This window comes from Harmonia axyridis, chromosome 3, assembly GCF_914767665.1.
Source record: "Harmonia axyridis chromosome 3, icHarAxyr1.1, whole genome shotgun sequence".
Taxonomy (NCBI): domain Eukaryota; kingdom Metazoa; phylum Arthropoda; class Insecta; order Coleoptera; family Coccinellidae; genus Harmonia; species Harmonia axyridis.
Window position 1 is genome coordinate 16,707,505 of NC_059503.1, and position 20,145 is coordinate 16,727,649.

General features: G+C 32.7%; 3 protein-coding genes across 7 annotated transcripts in view; 2 read left to right on the forward strand and 1 right to left on the reverse strand.

The window, feature by feature from the left end:
- The window catches only part of LOC123677072 (protein O-mannosyl-transferase TMTC1-like), a 397,650-nt gene extending 395,634 nt beyond the window's left edge, over positions 1-2,016 (forward strand). For all 4 annotated transcript variants that reach the window (XM_045613516.1, XM_045613518.1, XM_045613519.1 and 1 more), the window contains one exon: positions 655-2,016. In XM_045613516.1, the coding sequence (XP_045469472.1) occupies positions 655-849 (195 nt within the window). In that variant the 3' untranslated portion in view covers positions 850-2,016. The remainder of the gene's footprint in view (positions 1-654) is intronic.
- Positions 2,017-4,783: 2,767 nt separating this feature from the next.
- Positions 4,784-5,564, forward strand: LOC123675805 (histidine-rich glycoprotein-like). The gene has a single exon (XM_045611325.1). It carries the CDS (start codon positions 4,802-4,804, stop codon positions 5,561-5,563), a length of 762 nt encoding a protein of 253 aa, XP_045467281.1. The 5' UTR covers positions 4,784-4,801; the 3' UTR covers position 5,564.
- Positions 5,565-8,239: 2,675 nt separating this feature from the next.
- LOC123674862 lies at positions 8,240-18,871 on the reverse strand. Of its 2 annotated transcripts, XR_006746713.1 has the most exons (7): positions 18,722-18,871; positions 18,275-18,640; positions 18,091-18,221; positions 17,839-18,033; positions 11,858-12,226; positions 11,401-11,531; positions 8,240-8,478 (listed from the first exon to the last, which is right to left on the reverse strand). XR_006746713.1 is itself a non-coding variant. In XM_045609978.1 (4 exons), the coding sequence occupies exons 1-4, from the start codon at positions 16,394-16,396 to the stop codon at positions 8,283-8,285; spliced, it is 804 nt and encodes a 267-aa protein (XP_045465934.1). In that variant the 5' UTR covers positions 16,397-16,444; the 3' UTR covers positions 8,240-8,282. The 2 variants fall into 2 exon arrangements, 1 of the variants encoding a protein (XP_045465934.1); XM_045609978.1 differs by lacking the exons at positions 17,839-18,033; positions 18,091-18,221; positions 18,275-18,640; positions 18,722-18,871 and adding an exon at positions 16,289-16,444.
- Positions 18,872-20,145: the final 1,274 nt, after the last annotated feature.

Consider the following 20,145-nt stretch of genomic DNA (forward strand, 5'->3'; position numbering starts at 1 on the left):
GCAAGAAATATATATTTTTCTTGAAATTAACATTTTTTCAATTAATGCTTTCATTTTAGTATCTTCTTTTTTATGTTTTGAATACCTACAAAATTTGTCTAACGGTTTCACAAGAAATATTCATTTAGTATGAAAATAGATTAGGTAATATTTGTATGATGTACATAGCTTCTTTTTCTCAAAAAATGAGGTTATTTCTTCATCTTCGAGAAACAGGCTATATTTCAAAAACCCTTTTTGATTTACTTCTATTTTGGCGATATATTTTCAACTTTTCAACTTAAAAAACAGATTTTAAACAAATTTTTCGAATGAATTGAAACCACTCAGACAAAGGATACTTGAAACATCAACACGAAGAAATTAATACGATCATTTGCAGTATAAGCTCCATATGTCAGAATATTCCAGAATTTTAAAATTACACATGCTATAATAATGAATGTGTGAAAAATGGAAATAAAATCACTACTCGTCTATAAGAATCAGTCAAATCAACACGAGCTAAAATAAAAATCAATAGCAAAGCACTTTTCCGTAGACTAAACGTTCTGATCCTAATTTATAGGATCTCTTCTTTTCTTTCGGAACAACAAAACAACTCCGTCCGTCATTATTTCCGTCAGTACTAATGAAATTTCTTTTTCTTCACAGAGAACTCAGTACATCGAAGCTCCATCCAAAGAAAACAATTCCAACAATGAGGACAAATGGTCCCATCTGGAGAAAAACAGCTCAGAGAAGTTTCGTTTCACGACCAGAGCGCAATGCAAGACTGAGAAAAGCAGGATTGATAAACAAGGATCCATCACCCCAATGATGGTCCATCATTTGCTAGACAGCGTGTGACTGTTCAAAAGGACCAGACAGCAATTGTATACCAGTGACATCTACTCGGTTTATCTTTTTTCTCCGTTTGTTTCGGGTGTTGATATGGCTAGTCCAATAGATTTACGCGAAATGCATAACACATATTTTTTCATCGAGTCAATAGGTTATGGAGAAGGAGGAACGTTGGGTGTTAAAGGACTACCATCATTAAGAAGCGAATATTGCTTCAAACTGTACATTTTTCATAAAACTGAACACTTTTCATTGCACAATACAGAAAAAAGGATATTTTGCTCGATAAGGAAAAATGAACGTCTCATCGATTTTTCCATACTTTTTTATCTTGAACTTGAACTACCCATACATTCCTGAAATAATTGGATCCTTGTTATGCGCTCATTTGGATCAGTTGTGTTTCGAAACAAAATGAATATAGTGAGACTGAATAATATTTTTCATGGTGCAGTATTATTTCCGCAACTATACGCCAATTACAGTTTTTCCCTAGTAGTATTTTTTCTTTCGTTATCGATAAAATTTCTGAAATTATTCAAGCAAGTTGTATCTATTCTCTTTCTCTCTTTTATTCAATGTATTAGGTATCATTATTGAAATTTATGTTCATTATTCACATATTATTGTATCTTTTTTCATTGATATCCTTAATCCTAATCATTCATATTTCTTTAGATTCATCATAGAGCTAGGGTGTTCCGAAATTGAAGGTATAAAGGATGATGATAGATTTCTCTAATAATTTTAAGAAAAAATATTCTATAAACTTGAACCGCCAACGTTTTGTTTTCGAGATATAGGGTGTCTCTTGTAGTCCTACTTTTTTAGAGGGTGTTCGTAAATTGAAGGTATTATGGAAAATGATAGATTTTTCAATAATTTCAAGATAAAATATTCTCTAAACATGGAACGCCAACGTTTATTTTTCGAGATACAGGGTGCCTCTTATTACTCGTATATCAGTTTATCGAATCTTCATTAATCTTCGCTATAGGTTGGGTATATAAACACTTCTATTATTTTTGATTTATTCATAACAGCTTACTGACTGGATCTTCATTGTAATTTGGATTTTCCTGAGGATTACTGAAGAATAGTTTGAAACTTTTTTCTCTGATTTGGTAACAGATATGTCAAAACTACAAGTAACCAAAAAGTGTAATACTGGACCAAAATCTTACTTTACATTTTATTGGTAGTTCAATAAAATGTTACATTTCATTGGTAATTCAATAAAATGTTACATTTTATTGGTAGTTCAATTAAATGTAAAGGAAATGGTCTATCGAAAAAAATTCTGGCTGAAAGAAACAGGCACAGGTTTCCAAAAAATATCACCCTCTAGATTTGCATTCAAAATTAGCTTGTCAAATGATGAAACCTTGCTGTGAGATCAAAAAAAAATGAAAAAAAAAACAAACTTCAAACACCCTATTTGCGGTTCCATGTTTAAAGGATTTTTCTTTTCAAGATCATTGGAGGTCTCTGTAATTTTCGTTTGTACCTCCAATTTAGGAACATCCTGTATGTGAACTGTAGGGATCAAATCTCATGAGTTGGTTTGAATATTTCAGTTATATTTTTGTATAACAAATAGCGGGAAAAGCAGTGCAACTTTTTTGGGAGAATCTGATCTGAAATGAGTACCCATTTGAAGTTATAAATCTAGAATCTAAGAGAGAATATGCACTCAAATAGTGGCATATGAGCTTGACTCGAACCAGGTTGTGAATAGAATCGAATGTACTGTATGTATTTGCCAATAAATGTAGTATCAAATTTCCTCACGGCTGTATTGTATATCACGCAGTCTTGAATTATAATTTGTCTTTAAATCTCATGGAAATAGTAGTTTATAAGACTTTACAGAAATAATGTATATGTGATCTCATTATTAATCCTATCTCTGTATGTAGTTTGTAGGTGTTTTGATTTCGGAGTATGTATCCTGATAAGCTTGAACAATACGAGTTTCTGTTCTTATTGAAATAATTTAGATGGGGCCATATATCAACACAGTATACTTGATATTCAGGCGAGGGTTTTTTATTCCCATGAGGGTTGTATGATAATTTTACCTTTTATTCTCAAGGAGATGGAGATCATATTTCAATATGTAAAAATGTATAGTTTTTTGATAATAAATGAATTATTTAAGTATACATAAGAGTTTATTATGCCATTAATCAAGAAATAAATTGGAATCCAAATGTCTGATAACCAACAGAAACTTCATATTTACCCTGACAATGTCAATTCGATAAGGTATATTAGAAAATTTTCTCAGCAAATGAAGTTCATCGCAAAAATGTTCCTCTAGAATCAAACACATAACCTGCATATAAAAAATATGTTTCTTGAATGCTTTGAAAGAAAATCATCTGAATTAGAAAACTTTCTATTAATGAACAAACTGAATTCTAGGCAACTATATAGAGTGAACCATCATTGAAGTGACACTAAATACAATGGAGTGCTCAAATTTGCGAATTTTTCTTCTATGTAAGTACGTAAATGGGGACTGATCCATTTAGGCTTCAATCTCAAATTCTTTGGGAATATGGAGGTGCAAATGACCAAACATATTTTTTATGAAACACACTGTTTTTCATTGAATTTTCAAATCACATGGAATAAATGAACTGAAGTTTGTTTAAGGTTCATATGCTTCAAATTTAGCGTTTTTGAAATATTTCGATTTTTCATAAATTAAAGGGTGTTTAGAAAAACCTGATAACTCCAAAATGAATGAGTTTATTTGAATGAGATTCTAAAAGTGAATCCTTGAAGAAAGAAAGTGAATACTGACTCATTGATAATCATTAAGAACGCTACTAGGTTTTCAAAACGATTCATTGATGACTCTTTTGAACGTTAATGTTGGCTTGATCCAAATGTAAAACCCTGTATTGGATTTTTTTATTAAAAACTCATGGTATTATCATCGAAAATTTTTCTACTGAATGAGAAAATAAAATAAGAGGTGTATTTGGAATGATCACAATATTAACGTTTGGATACTCATCGATGAATCATCTCATTTTGAATACCCAGTAGAATGTAGACTACTTATCTCGGTTTTTTTACTGTTTACCTTCTCATGTCATTCAAATAAATTGATTTATTCTGAAGTTATTAGGTTTGTCCAAAGACTTTCAATTCATGAATAATAGAAATATCTCAAAAACAGTAAGTTTTAAACGTATACAATTTCGAACAAACTCTGGTTCATTTATTCCGTACAGTCTGAAATTTTTTTGATGCAGCCTGTGTATTTACAAACAATTTGTGGATATAACTCAAATGGAGCCTAATGAATCTGTGCCGAAAAAAATTCTAAAATTTCAGGATTTAATCGTAACAGAGCATCGCGTTGGTGGTGGAACAGCATGTATGTAACACTGCATCAATAAATCCCTAGCCTAACCAGTAAAAATTCGACTTTATTCGTCAACATTATCACCTTCAAGAGTGACACATGTATGCCAACGCTCGATACCTTTTCTGTAAAAAGATTCGTATTCGCTTTTGAAATAGGCTTCAATGAGTCAATCGCTTCTTCATTCGAGTCAATTTTTTCTCCATGGACTCTGGATGAGTATAGTGATGAATCCATATTTTATCCATGCCTAATAAAATACGACTTAAGACTTTGAGGAGAAAGAATTCTGTTCTTTTATACAATATAGGAGCGAGCTCGATGCGAATTCTCATGAAGTACCTAACTAGAATTATTGAAGAAAGCCTCCATCAATATGAAATTGATTCCGACAGTGTCGTAATGAGTGAAATGGTGAAATGAAGCAGAAAATCAACAATCATTTTAATGCGGAATTTGTATATCCGTTGCCAATGTAGAATTATCCCAGAACTTCCGGATATTATCAGATCGAACGCACTCAACTGGAAAAAGTCTATAAAAGTATTAGATCTATAATTCAAATATTAGTTCACAATGTCTCTTCAAAATTCAATACACATCCTGATATTTTTCCTCTACTGTGCATATATTTCGAACAATTCAGCATATGTCATAGAAAGTGATAGTGATCCAATATTATCTAACGACAGTCGCTTAGTAGAAGTTCTCAGAGTTCCAAGATCCTCTTTCGAGAAAAAAGGCGGAAAAGAACATCATACCAACTATTACGAAGAAGAAGGAGAAAAGGGCGATAAGGGCCATAAAAACAAGCATCATCATGATGCAGTTAAACACGCCAAACACGGTGAAGATCTAGAAGCAAATCAACATGATGAGAAAGGCGGTCATGATAAAGGGTACTACGATGAAGCTGAACATCATAAGAAACATCACGAAGGTAAAAATTCACATAAAGCTGGTAAATTCGCCGAAAAGAAAGGACATAAAAAGGGACATAAAACCAAAGGATACCATCACAAATTCATGAAAGACGAATACCACCGAGAACACAAATTCTATGACGATTTCCATAAAAGTGGTCATCATGATAAACACGGTAGTCAACACTCTGATTACGAAAAGGAAGCAGGTGGCCATAAAAAACATGGTAAACATCATTCAGGTCATCATACTGACGAACATGGTGAAGAAGGCCTGAAACATAAAGGTAAAAATATTGATGATCATAAAAATTACAAGAAGAGCCAAGGCCATAAGTCACATCACTCAAAACATAGCAACTACGGTAAAGAAAAAGCCAATAAAGGAGGTAAAAAGTATAAATATCATAATTGAAGGCACTACTGGATCCGTTAGAAATGGAATGATCGAGAGTGAAAAAAGTTGAAAATGAACATTGATCACGTTTGTTACTTCTCACTTCTCAGTGAAAGTACCTAATTGAAATTGTGTAATGTGATTTTACGGTTCAGATTTTCAATATGCCATATTTCTTGTAGTACGTATACCGAAATAAAATTGTTTTGTTTATATAACTGATTTTATTTCATCTTATCGAAACCGCTACCATGTAGAAAGCCATCAGCACTTTTTGAAGAAATATTTCGAAACTGTCTGGTCTGTCGGTAAGCATTACATTGATATTGACACTCATCCTTCAAACAATTGGGTAGGTACAGAACATACTAACGTGAAAATAACAGATGTTATGTTTCATATTATAAAGCTTATTTATAGCCCCTTATAGGGGATATGTATTAAAACTGGAACAGGTTCTGAAGTTAATGCATTTCAAGTATAAAATAATAATAACACAATTAAAGCTAGCAAGACAATTTGGTAGGTAAATATTATTTTGAGTATATTGTCTACAATACTGAATGGCAATGTCAATGTTGATTTTGGTTTTTTTATTTTTGAAGATATATTAATCCAGAAATTATTTTATTCTCGGAAAGTTCCTGTTTGTTGTTTGATCCTATAATCTGCAAATGTAATGACTGATATGTGATATTTGCCTTCTGGAGACTTTGGGAAGAATTTGAAATAGGTTTAAATCAACAAAAAAATATTATAACAGTCTTTAGTGAGTACCTATTATTTATCAATGCACAAGGATAAATATTCTTTATGCAAAGGTATTTTGCTACCATAACAGGCATTGGCGTAACTAGAGTGGACTCATGGGGGTAACCTCCACTGAAAAAGCAAAATCTTTATATTTTTATGATTTTATTTTGTCTATTTAATAATTACCCCTTCTCCCCTCGTTACGCTTATAACAACAAGTACTCTTTTCGTATGTATAAAGTTTATAGAAGAATATCTAAATTGGAACTGCAGTCAATCGTTGTTGAGTATTTTTTTCATCTCCAATTGGTTATTTTCTACGAAAAGATGTTTTTTCCTGTAAACGTAAAAATGAAAGAAAGCGAAAGGGTTTCTAACGTGATTTAAAAAGAGGTTTTTAAGCTCAAACTTGAACTGTACACATCAATACTATTGCGATATCACCGATAATTTTCATAAAACCTAGTTTCCTCAAATATGCGTTTTTCATATCATGTGTCATCCTCTGTCCTCACATTTTATAATAAGACTTAATTGCTGAAGATATCTGTTCAGTTTTAAAGTATTCTTCTTGAACTGGTGGTTTCAATACTGTCCTTAGTCGCTAGATGGCGCCACAGATAGAAACCGATTTCTATAGTTTCATTTCTCGCAACATGCTGATAGATGGCAACACAAGGCATATGAGTTTTTTTGACACTGAAGACTTATTCCAAAATTTCATCCATATAACTATTCTGCTTATATTATCAAAAGAGTGCTATACAAATGGTGGTGCATTCAAAAATGTTACAGTATAAATTTGGTCGAAATTTATGTTCATCAGAGATAATGCATAGCTAGCAAAATTGTGTTTCACAGAATCAAGCCAAAATGTTCGTTTTTTTTTTTTGGAATTACTGTTATATCTGGATTGCAAATATTCCACTCTCTGAATCAAAATGAAAGAAAATTTGAATAGTTATAACGGGTTTTCCACAAGGAATGACGTTTGACATTTCTTATGTCATTTGTATTCAGTAGGCTATATGTCATTTAATCATGGAAAGATATACACTTCAACAACTTTCAACTTTTTTGTTGTTATATCAAAAACAATGGTTATCAGTTAATACTGAGAGGAATTTAATAAGAATTAATAGTCCGAATTATTAAGTTAATGACTTCGTCGTTTGTAGACAGATCTGAAAATGGTACCAAGTAAGGCACAGTAGTGGTACTCTTGTATAGTGTGAAGAAAATTCACTTTGTCAACAATGCGACGAATAGTGAGTTGATCAACTGAATAAACTGAATAAATTCTTCTTAAATTTTTCTCAATATTCATAAATGAGCACTGATATTGACAAAACAATTCAACGATTCTTTCTAAACCTTGTTGAAGCATATATCTGTCTATGATTAAATGGCATAACCAACTGAACAAAAATGACATAAGAAATGTCAAAAACAGAATCACAGTGTTGCCATTATAACCGTTTCAAATTGAATTTCTAATGGAAAAACGGTTTTGACGTGTGATTTTCTGTGATTACAAGTAGAGCTTAACTTGTTCCCAGAAATGAAAAATGTAAACAAATGAAAGTGATATGGTACAAGCTAAGTGCTACTTGTTATCATCTCTAATTTCTCCACGGCACTCTTGATCACGAATTTAACGCTCGTTATGTGAAATCATAAGATGAACTTTGGCCATTAACGCAATTCATCAAAAACCTACTAGGTAGATTCAGAATTGAGTTGAGCAGTGTATCAACCTGATTCGTTTGACACACAGAGAGCCTAATGATAATGAGGTGTCATTTTCAATTCAAAATTTAAATATTGAAAATTTCTGTGATTTTTCATTAGACGTAGTTTTTTCTTAATCTTATATTGCATTATCAACTTCATTCTTTGTTTTCATACTCACCTATATTCGATCAGGAAATGAAACTTGAGTAGTTCGCACAGTTTATTTCTGAACATACGCAAACAATCATAATCATTTGTATAATTTACCCTCCCGCAGAAGTTCCTCAATTTTCTTGATTGGCAAATGAGGGTTTGTGTCAACATAAACCCTGGCACAGAAGTGGGGAGGAGGTGGCTCACAAACAGGCTGCCAATCCGCTCCTACGTAAGTACAGTACGGAAGTTCGTATGATCGATGCATCTTATACTTCTCGCAAACTTTATGGCTGCAAGAGGAAATTAATCAGAAAATGCTTTTCAATTTCATGAAGAGAACTTTTGCAAAATATCGATTCTGACTTCCGAGAATAACATATCTCTAACTGATGCCATCTTGAAATAATTACCTCTGGTATACGAATACGAATAATTATTATAAAATACCAACGCTAATTTCTAATTATAATAAATTCAACACAAATTAAACTTCATAATATAAAATATTTAAAAAAAATATGGTTGAGTATATTTATTAATCTCATATTGAGGGTATTAGCATTCACAAATTCCAAAAATATATATTCACTTCACCGTACTAGTGCAGAAAAGTATTTTTTTCACACTAGTGCGGAAAAGTAGCTATGTAGTCCCGGTTGTATAAAATAGTAATTTATATTACAAGTGTAGGAGGAATTGATATTATTCTACGAGTTCAAAATTAAAAAACAAGCGACGAAGTCTTGAGTTTGACATTTGGCTGATATTAGACGAATCTGGTACAAGAGAGTTCCGAGTATTTACATACATTATGTATATCTTGAATATAATCAGAGTATATATTGAATATATATTGAAATATAAACATGAAATCTCTGTTAAACTGAAGTATGTTCTCTCAGATGGTTTTGTTCTGCAAGTTATGTCATAATGAACGGATTTGACACAAATATTTTTGGAGATGGAGACTAGCTCAGAATTTACTATTCCTCTGGTTATTCGAATCATTCAATTTTTTCCTTCCTTGAGATTTATTAGAGTTAGGTCAATTCGATATTCTCGATATATGATTCAATGCCCCAGTTGTTTCGAATGATGGTTATTATGAAATAACATGAGATAAAGTATTAATGCAGATATTGCCGGAACATGGATTTAGTCATAATTATAATTTTTCACGCCAATTTGGTTAACGTATCTCTTACCTCAAATTTTGAGTTTTGAAAAGAAGAAAGAAAGAAGATGAAAAAAATTTTAACCATCACTTCTGGACTAAAAACATTAGTACTTATATTCCATATATGATGCAACTTTGAAAAGTAATACCCAAAGAGACTCATTAGGACTGTCAAGTTGAAATCGGATCGCTAACTTAAGCCTTTTCACATCTAACGAACGACTGGAAAGACTGACGTTTAGCACCTTGTATTAATTTTTAGCACATTTGTATCAAGAACGATGACGGTTTCGTGAATAATTTCACAGAACAATCATTATCACGTCCAATTTCTTCCTGAGTTATCTAAAAACCTCCTTATAAACCAATAATCCATTATTTATTTCATACTCATTCAAATAAATGCAGAATGAATGATATATTCCTAGTCAAGGACAACAATTCTCACACAACGATTTGTGCTCAATTCAAAAACGTGGAAAATTACATATTCTCAAGCAAAGGAAACATATTACATCAAATTACACCTACTTTTTATATTAGTGTTGTGAGTATTCGTCTGATCATCTTAATAGCAAATTGAAATTGTTTTTTTTTTCCGCTTGATGAGCTATAAAGACTATCCCGATTGACGGTTTTCCATTCAGGCCTTTGAATATTACTTATATGTTAAAAAAATGCAACAGCGTTAATTTTAAACAATGGATCAAAACATGCTACTACCCATTCGTTTCAAACTTTTCCTACTGTCTGTTATATCCAGTGAGGGTGTTCCCTCGAAAGAAAAATTGTTGAAATTTGTCACATAATTCTTGAATATAAATATTTAACATTGTTGTGTCTGAAGTGGAGATTAGAGATTAGAAAGAAAACTGAAAATATCACCGGTTCTCCAAATTCGTACAAGCTCTAAGCTTCTAAGAGGTCTCAGAGAGGCCTAGGAGAGTCTTAACATTTCTAAATTAAACACCCATATGAGAAAGTGATTCGTTCCATTTATTTCATGAACTAATTCATTATTTGCCTGAATTCGCAGAAAGTTTGGTGTCTAAGAAGCTTATAGTTTTAATTATTCGATGTTTACCAATATCGTCAATCGACAAATATTGTATTCTTCAGAACGTTGACATAAATTTTTCTTGAGAAAACTTCGAAAATTTATATGTTGAACTAAATATTCCATGTTCGAACTCCATGTTTACCCAGTATATCTAAATCTGCTCTTTATTGAGGTCGACATCGTCCTAATTCACGTTTGATTAAACGCTGTTCAAACTTTTATAGCCTCAAGTTCGTGGCCTTAATTCTCCTATAAGTTAGCGAAACAGAATAATGTTAATCAAGCCACAAATTTGGAGAGGGGTTGTGGAATATATAATGAAATAATACCAACGTAGTTTGCATGCTGTGGTAGAACGATTGAACATTTAATGGAAGCAGATCTTGACATTTAATGAATTCTTGCAAAGTTTTCAGTTTGTTTTCTTAAGCGTTATTCTGATCAGGGAAAACACTTATGGTAGGGGGATTTAAAGAGAGCGGTTTAGCTCTTTCCGATACACTGATCAGTGGTTACGAAGTACCAGCTACTGTTAAAACATGAATATCAAGGAATTTCTGACGACTTATTATTCAAATAACATAGTGAACTAAAATTAAAACTTCATTTATGTGCAATCGATTAGATTTCTATGATGTAGTTTCATTCATCGTTTATTTTTGTTTTATCTCAAGTTTTCTGGGAATTTTCAATACCACTATTATAAATATAATTATTATTGAGAGATATAGATGCATTGCTGAAGCAAATAATTCATATCAACAAAGGAGATGAAGGAGTTTTTCGAAAGAAATTGTGAAAAAATCATGAATTTGAAGCAATAGGGAACAATGAAGTACATCTTATCTTTATTGACAAACTTATTTGTAGAAGATGACTCACTGTATTGTTGGAGTATTTATAAAACATTTTTTTGAGACATTTTATTTCTACAATAATTCAAAAAACAAAGGGAAAATATTGAGGATTACTTACAGATAGTAATTGGTTGATATAATCCTGAAAATATTGAATCCACAATCAGCTGCAATGTTTCTTGATGCTGTTATCAAATGCCAAGGGATACACTGTTTCCTTTCTTCTCTTTTGACATAGAGGAATTGCACCTGAAAAATTATTGTATAGTTGATGATGAATTTGTCAACAGAAAATTAGTTGCAATCCTACAACTTCCACACTTCACTCAATAAGTCTCGGAGCCTAACAAGCAAAAACATATATTTTTCCTCAAAAATTCGACTTTATTCGTCGAAATAGTCACCTTCAGGAGTGATACAATAAATGAGATAGATCTTATAGAGTTCGACTAGCAAATGGTGTGTTGGAGGATATAGTGTATTCGTGGCTATACAAAAATAACAATTCTTTCTTCTCGTATCATACGATGCTCTAATGTTATGTGAATCATCTAGGATCAATTGTTCATAATTACATCGAAAATCCTCTGAACGTTGTAATATTTCCACAGGTTATGGGCCCTCATGAGATGTGCTCTCATGTGTACTATGTGTTTTCCTTTGGAGCACAAATTACAGGCCAGCCTGTCCATCAGGTTCGGATCCCAAGGATTCGTCGTTTGGTTTATCGAAGCTGCTATTATGTCTCCGGAGTATTTACATTTTACTACGACCGATAAATTCTCATCCAGTGCTTCATACGCCAACTCGTCGAGTAAGGGATCGCAGCGAAATTTCAAGGAAAAACTGACGGGTTCGTCTGGATAGAAGGATCTGTACATTTCCCTGACGATGATGTCATACTCGCAAGGCCTTGCTTTTCCGATGAGAAACGGGGTTTCGCTCTGAAAATAATGGGTATTTGAGAAAATTTGAAGCAAATATATACAGAATTGAAAAAAAAACATTATAAGATTGTATTCAATGCTCAAGAATAGTGAATCAAATCCTTTATGAGCACCTCAACGCAAAATATTTCTAGCGTATCCTAATTTACACACCTTAAGAAACCTAAGAATATTGTTTGTTTCATGAAATTTTTAATGTTACGCGGCCCTCAATCAACACAATTGTTGTCAATATGTTACCATGTTGTTATTTTACAATATTCATGTCTTCCTAATGAAACATTCTTAGTTCTGCAAATTATTTGACATAAATACATCCTGTCAACTGGCTACCTCAGTTGTTCATAAAAGTCTAAAGTGTATTGTTCCACACTTGTCGATACCTACCTTCACAATAATGCTTCGAAACCATTTGAATATTGCTCTTATAAAGCTAGAGGCATGATCTAAGCAGACATGAGACAGTTGGATGTAGTCGAAGCGCTCAACAACAGCCAAATAAAAGAAAACAAGAGAAGAGGGGGATAGTCATCCTGGTTGCCTCTGAATTACAACGGCAGGACAAGTCAGATTTGTCCACAAACAGAATGAGGAAATCGTATTGTGACGTGTAACAAGCTAAGAACACAATTATATCAATCCCATAGTTTTAGTATTTCACATAAGTAGAACCATTGGTAACCGATCACTGGAAGTTCAAATGAACTCCAAAAGGCTGGAAAATAACCCAGCTGTGCTATTTTCTCTTGTTGAAGATTGAGCTCTTCAGGATATTTTGGAGAGGATTCACATCTTTCGATTGAAAGTATCTCTGCCTGTAAGACCCTTGGAGAGCGGCCTAATGATAGTAAGCATCTGCTGCCAGATCTGTGGAAATGAACCTAGTGAGGAACTATCAAAAATGTGATATAGCGATACATTCTGGCAATCGAGGGCTGCAATCAAGCTCCCATATTATTGATTCTAAGATGATATTGAAGTGCCCAAGGAAACTCAATGAAATCGAATAGGATATAAGGTCTGTTTAGTCTGGGTTTCCGGTCACTCGGGAATTGGAGGGAATGAAGTGGCCAACACACTCGCCAGAAAAGGAACCCAAACTCTTTTTATTGTATTTATTTTATGTGATCTAGATTGGATGTGCATACAAGGAAGAGTTTCAGGAGAAGGAAAAAACCGAAGGTGAAAATTTTCAGCGGAATCTTGGTCGGATCATTCGACAAAATCGAAAAAATGAGTTTACTACAAGATAGACAATGTAGGTACTATTTTTCTCAATCATAATGCAACACTTATTTGTTATATTTAATGAGCGAAATTCTGAATTGCGGAAGTAAACACGAACGAAAACAAATTAAATCGTTTAAAATTCATGGCACCATAAATATTCCTACACGTGTAGGGAAACGAGGAAATCCGAAAGATCGCGGGATCCATAATTTCTCCACCCCATTCACATCAAGGGAATTTCCAAGTCAGAACAGCCCCCCCCATTCTCGATGTATAATACCAAGATCTTCGGTAAAAACACCTCATTTCTCAGTCTTGGTGTGAACAAATACATTATTTCCTTACAATTTATTGGACGAAGGAACTCCCTAGCGAAAAATTCAGCCTCTCCTTCAGTCCGGTGTCACAACAGCTGAATGGGGAAGGAGCTATAGGGGGTTGTAACCATCTACGTTGAAAAAATCTTGATCGAGAATACGTTCTCATATTAGATTTACACACAGCTCCGCTAGCATGCTGATCTCAATATTTTAAGATAATATTTTACACCTACAAACGTTAAAAAAGTATACAATTAAACAGCTGTTATTCAAAATTTTCCTTGTTGATGACATATATACAGAATGATACAGGAGCAAACGCACAAATGAAAACCATGATTAATGGACATCGGGGTGATTCAAAAATATTTCCATTCGGGTATTCTAATTAGTTGCCAATAAATATATAATAATAATTACTTGTAAATCTCGACTAAAAATTCATAATTTGAAACAGAAAGGTTATCGGGTATGTAGTCAAACTTTTTTAGCTCTTTATTGTTTCAGCCAAGCTTTCGGACAATTACTTGTCTTTCTTCAAGGCTACTGAAAATTACATGAAGTTGTAAAAAACACACAGAAATCAATACAGCAGAACTTACATCAATGTGAGTCTTAAATGTTAAAAATATTTCAATGTCCATATACAGGGTGGCCATTTGAAAACGAAACAGACGAGATTACAGACGAAATAAAGTTTTTCGATAGAAATGCTCGGACAGGTCGATTTCTGTTTCGAGGGGGACAACTTAAGATGTAGGTTACGGACGCATAGCGCTTCAACCCTTGCTACTACAACCCTCACTCCCAAATTTTGAATAGGAAAGATGGGGTGAGTGATACCTCATTTGAAAGGTATTTTTATACTGATTTCAGCACAGTAATTGTTTTTTCATTTTATGCATTAGTTCTCGAAATATTCTTAACTAAGTACTTGAAAATGAAGTGGTGTTTTCATGGCATTGTGAAAAATCGACATTTTGAGCTTCAAAACAACCATGACTGTGGCTTCCTTCCTAACTAACTAACGCATGAATATTTCGAGAACTAATGCATAAAATGAAAAAAGAATTACTGTGCTGAAATCAGTATAAAAATACCTTTAAATTGAGGTATCACTCAATCCCTATTCAAAAATTGGGGGTGGGGGTTGTAGCAGCAAGGATTGAAGCGCTATGCGTCCGTAACCTACATCTTAAGTTGTCCCAATCGAAACAGAAATCGACCTGTCCGAGCATTTCGATCGAAAAACTTTATTTCGTCTGTAATCTCGTCTGTTTCGTTTTCAAATGGCCAGCCTGTATAAAATGTTAGATGCAAGGAAATAAATATATTTTTCTGAATCTTAACAATAGAATCAAACAACGAGTCAAATCTCAAAGAACATATGAACGAATAATGTCAAAGGTTAAAAACATAGAAAAACACAAAGACAAGAGACACAGAGAGAAATGACAACAGAGGACGAGTGACGTCACAAATTGAGGAATTATAAGGCGTTTTATAGTGAGGGAATCATCTGTAATACATAATCATCAAATTTGACTCCTATTAATCAATTGAACGATATTACAATAAATGGAATTAATACCATTAAAATCTGAATAGATATTTAAATTTGTTTCATGGCTCCAAATGTTACATATTATTATATATGGATATTGAAATATTTTTAACATTTAAGACTCACATTGATGTAAGTTCTGCTGTATTGATTTCTGTGTGTTTTTTACAACTTTATGTAATTTTCAGTAGCCTTGAAGAAGGACAAGTTATTGTCCGAAAGCTTGGCTGAAACAATAAAGAGCTAAAATTGTTCAAGTTTGAATACATACCCGATAACTTTTCTGTTTCAAAATATAATAATAATGTTTATTTAACTCCAAAATACATCATACACACGGAGTTTTGTGAAACTTGAAATTCTCGTTCCTGCATGATTTTTATAATTATAAATGGATTTAACTGCAATTTTGCTCCTCAAATAACAGCTATAGACTAGATGAAATGTAAAAAAATGGTAAAATCAGGTCCGGACTGAATTGAGTCATTTTTAAGGACAACCTTTAAAAAACTACTACTATACTATTTTCCGCTATAGTTTCGATTCATCCAAATTCTGCACACATTTTCATCTCAGAATTATCAATTCGGTAATATGCTGCACCTGTATCGGTTAAGTATCGAATATCTGCAATTTAATAAGCCTTGGCATTCTTGATCGAACTTTCAACTAAAATTTGTGTATCGATGTGAATATTGCACTGTACAATCGCAATAACTCACAAATGTGTACACTTTCTTGGCGTATTCCACATGAACAAAATAACGAAATAACTGTAATATAATGTTCACGTGTCACTAGAATTCGAATTATTGTCAATTATGTTTGCGGAACAGAAAAATACTGCAACCCATATGGATCTGCTAATTCCATACATCCAGAATATTCGAAATACCTATTTTTGTTGAATTTTGATGAATATGTAGTGGAGAAATGAATACTCACAGTTGGTTTCAGAACGCTGTCCATAAAAAAACATCTTCGTATATGTGGTAGTATGAAGTTTTGTTTACGAAGGATTTTATTTGCGAATGTAGTAAAATGCGAACACATTATCACTGAGAATTTAAGTAAGGAAATATGTCAAATGAGTAATCATCAGTATGTTTTGATTTTACATAGACAGAAAAAGCATAGAAAATTTTACTGACACCTAAAGAATTTTAGGACAATATTCTGTAGAAGAATTCTGTGAAGCTTTATGATGATGATGATTCTCTAGAACCAACAGAGTCGCTACTTGTTCTGTATTTTCTTTAGAATTGGGTTTGGTATTCTCTAAAAATTAATATATCACGACTTCATCATCTTCAAGATTCTAGTTATTGAAAAAGTGAGCGTTTTCTTCCAAAGTTAATGGATAATGAAGCTGTTTTTCAAATAAATAATTGACAGGAAATCGAATTCCAAATTCAATCAGAGATTTTCATTCAATACTTACATACAATACTTTGATTTTTTCAGACGTAAATTTCGTTAATTATTGCCGAAAAATTTATTTTGATGAAAACCTCAGCTTAGAACAGAACAATCAATATTTATCAATTATCAGTGGGTGTATTAGGATCAAAGTATGTATTTTCTTGAACGTATTAGAAGGTAGTTGATTATTTACTTAACATTGAATCATTTCATCCTTTGTTGAGCTAGATAATTCACTGATAAGATCATAACTTGGTTTGTTTTAAAAATTCACAACCTTCAACTAATCAGAAACAATATGATTGAAACTGAAAAAATTAAGAAAGCGCTGACGTGAAGTCGGTAACTTTGTATTGAGCCTATACATATACAGTCATGTGACCTCCAAGGGTGCAATTGTCACATGAATGAATGATCTATGTTAAGCTACATGCTTGAAATGATTTTTCTTTGTCTACGAGTATCTTGAAATTTTGAAGGGACCTAGAAATTATTAGGTTAAATCTTCACCCAAAATCCCAGTTCTGTCGGTTTTGTGGTTATTTTTTTCAATAATCAGTCTGTATTTTCTGTATAGGTCTGGTTACGCGATGACCAATACAATCATCAACTCAACTACGGCATTTGAGTTCCGAAACTATCGTGTACACAGCTGGACGGACAGAACCGAATTTAAGATCAGATTCGTCATCACTGACTCAAACCGTTTGAGATCATCTCTAGCTTAAAATTAGAATATTACAGATATTTTGACTAAATTATGGAGCGTTTTGGTCGGAGAACAAGAGCTCAAAAACGGATGAATGAACAAAGAGACTTTTATGTGGTCAGTATTTTCGCAGAGAGAACACTAATTTTATGATTATATACTACTGAAACTATAGTGAAGGAACAAGTGATAATTGTTAATTAATTGCAAATACAAGTAATATCCGAAAATAGAATCGATAATATACAATTCCAAGAAAGACGAAGCATACTATTTATAAATAAAGTTGAAAAATAAAAAATTGATGCGGTCGAAAAGAATAGCTCTAACCCACTCACTCTTCTTCTCACTACTAGGTACTCACTCTAAGTGTCCTTAAATTTCTCATTTTTTGACGGCTTGATCAGTTTTCAATTTTTCTTTCAGTTGTACTACGAAAACTTTCGCTTTAGTATGAGGATGTGGAATTTCGAATATAGGTTTCCTATTGGCATCCAAGTAAGAGTCATAGGGTATTTCATAAATGGCTTCCATTTTCAATTTCTCACAAATTCGAGCTCTACAAACGTTCCGAACAATATAAAATTCTATAATTTCCCGAAAAATTAGTTCTTACGTATAAAAATTTGTTGCATCCACTCGTAATATCTTAAAGCCTCTCCTTTCTGCAATTTTCTGAGATTCTTCGACGAGTTTAGTTGCGATCCCCAACTTTTGAGAACCTTTTTCCACACTCAAATACGCAATCTGCAAAACGTAAATGTAAATATATTCAATCACAAAAACGTTCTAGTTGTAACCTCGAAAACTTCATTCACTTTATATTTATCGAAAATTTTGGGAGCTCTTCCCAAGAAAGCATAGAATCTGAGTACTTTTTTCAGATTAGGGCATTGAACGGAATATGACATTTTCTCAGCCAAATCTGCGTCCCAAGGACTTGTTTTTTCGTTCACTGCGACGCCCATAATCCTCCCAGTGCTTTTAGATTTTGCAATTAGGGAATATCCCTGTGACAAAGCCAGGAGGAAGCGATCCAACATTATGGAACAGCTTGTTACTCCCAATGACTTACATGTCGGTTCATTGGGAATAAACTCCTTATTCATGAATTTCAGAATGTCATTAAAATCATTGTGTTTTGGTTGTACAATGAGAACAGTATACTGAAATAAAAAAAAGCAAATTAATCTTCGACATGTTTTTACCAGTTTTGGAGGAGGAATCAATGAATACTATGATTGGACCTTCTTCGTATTCGATAGTGTCGTGAACGTGGATGGTCTGATGATTCTGCTGAGTATGTGTTGAAATGGTTTACAAGAATTTATCATGACTGATGATTTCGACTGACGTGAATGAAAGAAAACTTTTTAACATTCATTCATCTGTCATTCGTTTCAGTCAATGAAAAATACAAATACACAGAACATTCATGAATAGTATACAATTACGATCGTCTTATATTTTTTGAGTTATATTCCGCTTATTATTAATTTTTATTTTGAGGTCCATTTACAGGCCTAATTTTTTATGAGATTGATTTTTCAAGTGAACGGTGATCTTTTATTTTACCCAGATGTCTGCAATTACCGAATTTCCAGGCCGAGATTGGACTCAAATGATGGATTTCGATGCACTGATCAAGAACTCGGTGTCGAAATAGATTCTCTCTATTTCAGTATCGTAATGTGTTCATTACAGTTCTAAAAACAGTGCTGTAATGAACTCATTGCAGCATCGTTTTCAGTTATATTTTTCGTTTTGTGGTTGTCTCTACTGCCTTCCAATCCCATATCAAATCTCAACAAACATCAATAATTGTCAACATAATGTATACTTTGGATAAAGTGAAATGATTTGCAGCATTATGCATTATGCAATTTCTCTTAATTCTGGTGGTGTTATTTCGATTTCGTCGTCGTACGATTCAAATTCAAATTCCGTAATCTGTCAATTTTCGTAACAGTCACACCAACTGCCAAGATACAATACAAAAGTCACTAGGATGTGTAATTTGAAATTTTCATTGAATATCGACAATATTTCACTTGAGTGAAATAGAGAAAATATCTTCTAATACTCGTTGCAGAAGGCAATTCCAACACTCTTGCTTTCGAATTTTACATTCGTGTTGGAATAGGAGCACATTCTGCAACTTGTTTTAGAATATACTATTTTCCGTTAATCAGACTATGTTATGTTAAATATTGAATATGTCTTGAAATATGAAAATGAATATGACTTGAAATATTCAGGATCTGAATATCTCGGTTGAGTTCGTTATTAGGCAAATTATTGAATGATTCTTGAGTTAAAAGTATCTATGCCTATAAGTATTTTTTCCATAATTTCAACTTTCCATCCCATAGGTAATAAAATTTTGAAATCAATGGCAAAATGGATATTTATGTATAATTTATTGAAGATCATATACCTACTTGAGAGATTAATAAATTTTTTTCTAGAAATTACGGCATCTATACTTGTATATTTCGCTTAAATTTTGTATGTATATAAAATTCGTCAATGAAAAAGGTAATCCAGAAATTCAGCTATGTTACTTGAAATGAGGAGAAATGATCGTGTTTTTCGTATATCATAGCCCTCTGAATATATTTTAGAGAACAGAGTCATTTCTTTCGAATTTTAGCTGTAAATGGGAAGAAAA

Coding starts and splice junctions, on each gene's coding strand:
- LOC123674862 (XM_045609978.1), bottom strand. CDS start 16,396: ATGTGTTCGCATTTTACTACATTCGCAAATAAAATCCTTCGTAAACAA. Junction 12,227..16,288: donor ACAGCGTTCTGAAACCAACT/GTGAGTATTCAT, acceptor CATTATTTTCAG/AGCGAAACCCCGTTTCTCAT. Junction 8,479..11,400: donor ATATCAACCAATTACTATCT/GTAAGTAATCCT, acceptor TTCCTCTTGCAG/CCATAAAGTTTGCGAGAAGT.
- LOC123675805 (XM_045611325.1), top strand. CDS start 4,802: ATGTCTCTTCAAAATTCAATACACATCCTGATATTTTTCCTCTACTGT.